This window comes from Vicia villosa, linkage group LG1 (assembly GCF_029867415.1).
Source record: "Vicia villosa cultivar HV-30 ecotype Madison, WI linkage group LG1, Vvil1.0, whole genome shotgun sequence".
Lineage (NCBI taxonomy): Eukaryota > Viridiplantae > Streptophyta > Magnoliopsida > Fabales > Fabaceae > Vicia > Vicia villosa.
In genome coordinates this window covers 24,756,588-24,763,838 of record NC_081180.1, presented here as the reverse complement: position 1 = coordinate 24,763,838, position 7,251 = coordinate 24,756,588, and the positions used below count along the sequence as shown (strand labels likewise).

The window sequence follows — 7,251 nt, the reverse complement described above, 5'->3', positions numbered from 1 at the left end:
TGGATTCCGCCGCGATGTTATAAAGTTGTTTGGATTTAAATGTTTAATGAACTATGAGTTTCCTCAGATATAAGTGTTATGTATCCATATTTTACGAGCATGATTTGTGATTTGTTTAAGTTGATTATGTGACGCCTCAAATTTGTTGCTTGTTTCGACGTATTGCACTCTGATTTCTCTTATGAATTGCGGGGTAGATTTAGAGTGTTACACTATTGGTATAAATTTTGTATTTTTTGTTTGTTTTTAATTTAGAATTATTTAAGATTACTAGAAATAATGAGAATTATTTATCACGAATGTACGTTGGTCTAGTGGTAAAGACGTAAGACGTGGTTTAAAGGGCATGAGTTCAACTACTTAAAAAATAAGTTATGTAATTTTTGTGAGAGACCAAAATGTGTCTTCACTCAAAATTTTATAAATAAAAAATTTACGTTAAAAAATTTATGTTTGAAAATTGTATATATAATTTATTTTATTTTTTTTAATACAAATTTTTTATTTATAATTTTTTAAGGTGTGCCAAATTAACTTAATTGAAATATACTGTGTAAAAACCAATTTAAATTAATCAATTTAACACATAAAAAAACAGAGAAACATGAAAGAAATAGTTTTTAAAATAGTTTAATTATATATTTTTATGAGAATAATTGGTATGTATTGTCCCTATATGTGATTAAAGAAAAAGTCAGACATCTATAAGAATTTAACGACTATGATTTATTAATAATGTAAAATTTCTTAACACTCTCAATATATTTCAATTAAATTCTTTTTTATTTCATACTTATATTATATGTCAAAATGACTAATTTTTAATTGAATGACAGTATAAAGTAGTTTTCCACCATTATATTTCAATTAATCTCTTATTAAAAAGGAGATTAATTGGAATACCACAGTGTAAAGCAACTTTACGCTGTAATCCAATTATAATGAAATATTTTAACAAAGAGAGAATTATGAAAGAAGTAACTTATTTTTTTTGAATCAAAGGGATATATTATTAATTCAAAAAACAGTCAAAATACAAAGGTGATCAAAAGATCCAACCTACCAAAAAGACCAACTAAACTAAAGCATCAAGGTAACTACGTGCTTCCTTAATTTGGTCGAATACCACCCTCTATACATCACTTTCTCTATAATTCTTTCTCCAATATCTATGCTAGTATTCCTATGAGTATACTTTCCAAAAATTACTTCATTTCTATATTGCCATATACCATATACAGTTTCAGCCACTGCAACCTTTAGTATCTTGTATCTCCGTCCTTTTTTAGCAATCATATGCATAATCCACCCAATCTCAATAGACCAAGGTTGAGGCTCATGTGTTATGCCTAACCACAACAGTACATGCTTCCACACATCTTTAGCAAACCTGCAATCAAACAAAAGATGGTCCAGAGTTTCATCAACCTCTTTGCACACGCTACACTCGTGTTCAATTATCAATCCAAAACGTATCAGTCTGTCCTTTGTACCCAGTCTGCCATAGCAGGCCATCCATGTAATGATAGAAGCCCTAGGTCTAGCACAATTACCTTTTAATAGATGTCTCCAAGGTACCTTATCCGAGTCCACCATCTTATCATACATGCGTTTCATACTAAAAGTCCTCTTTTGAATCATGTGATCCAAAACTGGCTTCAAGTTTGGAATGTGCTCTCTTAAGTTGAAGATTTTCTTTATCACCCACGAGCTACTATCACTGATTACAGCCTCCATCAAGGGTTTCTTCTTTAGGTAATGGATATGCACCCATTTTACCTAAAGATTATCAGCTTTCAGACAAAGGTTCCAGAGACACTTCAATAAAGCAATATCATTCCAAATACACAAATTGAAAATGTTCATACCTCCAAGACTTTTAGGCTTACAAACAGATTCCCAGGCAATGGGGCTCTTCTTGCTAACTGTCGCATTTCCAGTCCAGACAAAACTCCTACAGATGCTATCTATTTTCTTTATGACACATTTTGGAATAGGGAGACATTGCATCCAAAACTGGATAATAGCAACAATGACTGTATTCTGAACCAGCTGCATCCTTCCTGCCACGCTAAGAAGTCTAGAGGACCAATGTTTCACTTTAGCCAGGATCTTGTCAATAAGAGGAAGATAGTGTTTGATGTTGAGTTTTCTAGTTGTGAGAGGAACTCCTAGATACCTAAAAGGAAGCAGGCCTTCTTCATAAGTAGTAAGCTCTTTGATCTTATTTCTGGTTTCCAAATCCACTCTACCAAAGAACACTTTGCATTTCCTATGGTTAACTATCAGCCCTGTAGTATCAGTAAATGTGTGTAGCACCTTCATCATCATGTCAACAAATGTTACATCACCCCTGCAAAATATGAGAACAACATCAGCAAATGTGAGGTGTGTGATGCCTATTTTCTCACATTTAGCATGGTGATTAAAATCTGGATCCTTCTGCATTTTGACAAAAAGTTTGTTAAAATATCATCACAACAAACAATAATGGAGAGATTGAGTCTCCTTGCCTAGCCCCTCTTCTAGCATGCATCTCAGTTGTGAATTCACCATTAACCTTGAATCTATAAGGGTGTGTTTGGTTCGGGGTAGATGGAGGGGAGGGGAGGGAAGGAGAGGGAATATTTTTAATTAAATGTGTTTGGTTCAAATTTTATGAGGGGAGGGGAGGGAAGGGGAGGGGAGCAAAACCCCTCCAAAACACACTTTTTGCATTCCTCCAAATCGGAGGGATTTGGAGGGGAGGGGAGGGAATCTCAATTTTAATATTTTAAAAATTATTATAATTACTATAATATCCTCAGTTTTATTATAATATTTCAAAATTATTCATTTTCTTTTGTATTATTGCTCTCTTATGTGTGATTTTTCTCGATTGTTTCTATCTACTAATTATAATTATTCTCCATCTTTAAATTATTTTGAATTTTTTGTCCTTAATATAAATCATAATCATTTCACTTTTTTGATTTTTTTTTATAACTCTTTTATGTTTATTTATGTTTTGTTTCTAATTTTGTTATGTATCCTACCGTATTTTCTTTTATATTAAAGTTTAAAATTTTCATTTTAATTAATTTATTTATTTTATTAAAAGATTTAAACCATTTATATTTAATAATAAATTATTTTATGCATTTTATGTGTTAAATAATTCATTACGATTTTAAAGTTGTTATTAACATATAGTTTAATTTGTTTTTAAATATTTTATTCGAATTAAGTGAACTCAATTTTCTAACGTTATGTAATAAATTATAACTTTTTAGTCACTCAATATTAGAAATTTTACTAACAAAAAAATATGTATAAATTTTTCACATTTGAATATCGTATTGCATCACTTATATAAGATAATAAGGATAAAAATGTAAATTATCAGTAAAACCCCTCCCCTCCCCTCCTGAATCAAACATATTTTTAATTAAAATCCCTCCCTTCCCCCCCCCCCCCTCCCCTCGTTTGAACCAAACACCCATCTGATTAAAAAAATTCCCTCACCTCCCCTCCCATTCTCTCCCCTCCATTAAAATCTCTCCCCTCCCCTCCCCCTCGTTTGAACCAAACACACCCTAAGTAACAGTCTTGACCACCAGCATTATCCAATGAATAAATCTACAAGGTAAACCAATCTCTCTCATAATAATCTCCATAGCATTCCAATCTACCATGTCATAAGCCTTTTGAAGATCAAGTTGAAAAAATAAATAATTATTAAAATGATTTAATTATAATTTATTTATTTTTATTTTTAATTCTATATTATGTGTAAAAATTATTCATTCTAATTATATGACAGTGTAAAATTATTTTACATTGAAAGTATATTCCAATTAATCTCATAAAAAATGAATGATGCATTGACAATGTAAATTAATTTTATAATGTCGACAAATATATCCTAACAAATTAGATTACAATTTTAAATTATTTATATAACACAATAATATATTTCGGATGACTGTCTAAATTTTTATTTTTACATAAATCTCCATTAAAGTTATATTTATATTAAATGTTTATATAAATATAAATTATTTTTTAACAAAAATATTAAAAACATATTATACTGAAATCCAAAATGCACTGCAACGGCTTTACAGTCTTGTATAATCTCTGCTCCATTTAAATTTCAATACAGTGAGTAGAGAAACCACTTGAAGCTCTTTTCAATTCATCGTAAGAATGTCGACTCCAGAACCAATGGATTGCGATTCATCAAACTACAAACCCTACACACTTTCCCAAACCCTAACCAGCCACAAACAAGCAATCTCCGCCGTCAAATTCTCCTCCAACGGCCGTCTCCTCGCCTCCTCCTCCGCCGACAAAACCATCCGCACCTACGCCTTCACCAACTCCGACTCCGATTCCAACTCCCTAACCCTATCCCCAATGCAACAATACGAAGGCCACGAACAAGGCGTCTCCGACTTAGCTTTCTCCTCCGACACTCGCTATCTCGTCTCCGCCTCCGACGATAAAACCATCCGGCTATGGGACGTTCGCACCGGGGCGCTGATCAAGACGCTTCAAGGTCACACTAACTATGTTTTCTGTGTTAATTTCAATCCCCAGTCGAATATCATTGTTTCGGGGTCGTTTGATGAGACTGTTAGGGTTTGGGATGTTAAGACTGGGAAGTGTTTGAAGGTTATTCCTGCGCATTCTGATCCTGTTTCTGCGGTTGATTTTAATCGGGATGGGTCGCTTATTGTTTCGAGTAGCTATGATGGTTTGTGCAGGATTTGGGATGCTTCCACTGGTCACTGTATGAAGACTCTTATTGATGATGAGAATCCTCCGGTTTCGTATGTCAAGTTTTCGCCTAATGCTAAGTTTATTCTTGTTGGTACCTTGGATAACAATCTGGTAACATCTCTTCCCTCTCATTAACTCAATTTCAATTTTGTTAAAATCTAACTTCATTTTAAACTACGGTAGCATTATGTTTCATTGATAAAATCGTAGAAATAGAGAATTGTAGTCAAATGTAGTTGATATTAGTCTAATTGAATAGAAAATGGTCAGAAAAAATTTCTTATATGATTCCAATTGAAATAGAATTGCACTCAAATGAGTCCGGATTTGCTCTATTCATCTATCCTTTGATTATTGTACATAGGTAATAAATTAATAGGTAAATGGATGAAACCTAAACTCTACCATTTGAATAGAGAATTGCATTCAAATGTATTTATATGATTCTGATCCGGTCGATCTCAAGTGCGGAACTGCACCTAAAAGGTATTGTTCGCGTTGGATGTGAGAACCCTCACGATTTTGTTCTTTAGAAAATGCGCCCCGTTGAGTACAGGTGTATGAGTGTTGGATGTGAGACTCTCACGATTTTGTTCTTTAGAAAATGCGCCCCGTTGAGTACAGGTGTATGAGTGTTGTATATAAACAACTACGCTTAACCTCGATTTTCAAAAAATGTGAGACTATTTTGATTAGTCTCCGGAACATATTCCATTTGAATAGAGAATTCCATTTAAATGTTGTCGATATTACCCCAATTGAAATTGCATCTTTGTCTGAGATATAAAAGCTATGATGCATGTAGGCTTTTTCAGTTACACTTAAAATTATGTGTAAGAAATTAGTACATTTTTTATTAAAAAAATAAAATTCATGTGTGTGGGATGCCATGGCTACATAGTGGATCCGGCTCGGCGGCTCCTCCAGAGTGAACGACTCACTTTAAAGGATATAGTGAGCAACATAATTGGTTGATCAACAAATCAAGTATAGATATTGTAGGTTACATCATAACAAATTACAAGTGTGTTAAAATAGCAGCCCTCAATTTCTCACTTTTCACTTAGTCACTTTAGAAGATACAAATCCTATTTAGCTATGAAAAAGCTGAATGAATTATATAACTCTATGCTATTGGATTTTAAAGTGGAGTCTATTCTTTGTGCAATATTATGTTAACGGCTTTATATGACCAATGTGATAGATTTTCATTTTTGCTTCTCATTATCGATTGGTCTATTGACTGAGGATCTCTTTTCTTATTTTTCACCTTTCAATGTGTTTTGGACTTCGGAAATGCATTGAGGTTTGTTTGGAAGGGATTGGTAAATAAATGCTTAGTTTGGTTTTCCATGTTATGATTAACTTACATGGGATTTTTTCTGTCTATGCAGAGGCTTTGGAACTATTCTACTGGGAAGTTTCTGAAATCTTACACTGCTCATGTCAATTCAAAATTCAGTATTTCATCCTCATTTTCTACAACTAATGGGAAGTATGTTGTTAGTGGTTCAGAAGATAGTTGTATATACTTGTGGGATCTGCAGTCGAGGAAAATTGTACAAAAGATGGAAGGTCATACAGATACAGTCATATCTGTCTCGTGTCATCCTACGGAGAACATGATTGCTTCGGGAGCTCTCGACAATGATAAGACTGTCAAGATATGGACTCAACCGAAAGACTAGTTCAATTTGGATTTGGGCTAATGTTCTAGTGAATTGGTGTGAGTTGAGATAGCAGTAGCTCACTTGTGATGGATTTTTACCTCAGTTTGAGAAACTTAATACTATTTTTGAGATCATTTTGCAGTTGATCGATGAAACATCAATTTATGAATAGAATGATGTTTTTATGAAAAGAAACGTGAATTTAGAAGTAAAAAGTGCTCGTGTCCTAAAAAGAAACGTGAATTTATGAATATAATGAGTTTATCCTAGGGCATTAGACAAGGTTTCTGCCTACTGCCCTGAAAGAGGCAGACACCTTTGGTAGATTTGATCATCTCCAAAGGAAATATAAGTGGTCTCAAACCATTTTGAGTTTGAAGCTGTGTTGTAAATATGATGGTGGCATCTACATAAATTTGTGAAATAGTCTGGAGGGTCCAAATCCCTTAGTGAAAAGAGAATAATCGATTATGAACTTTTTAAATCTATTAGTAGTGATCTCTTAGGAGAACTTTTATTGAAAGAGTATTCAAAATACTTGGCAAAGTCTATAATGAGATTTATTTATTTTTATCTAGTTTGCATGACATGCTCTCTTTCTTACCTAACTAAAAAACATCATTAGTTTTTCTTATTAAACTAAGATATTTTGGAGTAACAAATGCTTTTTCATACTTATTTGTGAGACATAGAATCCTGAATCAAAAATCAAATTAAAGCAATGTTCATTTTTTATTCAACCATTGTACTCAAGACTTTGATATTGTAAAGATAATTCACTTAGAGATAGAACTCAAATTATTCTCTATTCATGATC

General features: G+C 32.8%; 2 protein-coding genes across 2 annotated transcripts; one reads left to right on the top strand and one right to left on the bottom strand.

Moving 5' to 3' along the window:
- Nucleotides 1-1,080: 1,080 nt before the first annotated feature.
- LOC131594390 (uncharacterized) lies at nucleotides 1,081-1,737 on the bottom strand. The gene has a single exon (XM_058866533.1). The coding sequence runs from the start codon at nucleotides 1,735-1,737 to the stop codon at nucleotides 1,081-1,083; it is 657 nt and encodes a 218-aa protein (XP_058722516.1).
- Nucleotides 1,738-4,101: 2,364 nt separating this feature from the next.
- Nucleotides 4,102-6,991, top strand: LOC131603031 (COMPASS-like H3K4 histone methylase component WDR5A). Its single transcript, XM_058875275.1, has 2 exons — nucleotides 4,102-4,875; nucleotides 6,159-6,991. Exons 1-2 carry the CDS (start codon nucleotides 4,189-4,191, stop codon nucleotides 6,450-6,452), a joined length of 981 nt encoding a protein of 326 aa, XP_058731258.1. The 5' UTR covers nucleotides 4,102-4,188; the 3' UTR covers nucleotides 6,453-6,991.
- Nucleotides 6,992-7,251: the final 260 nt, after the last annotated feature.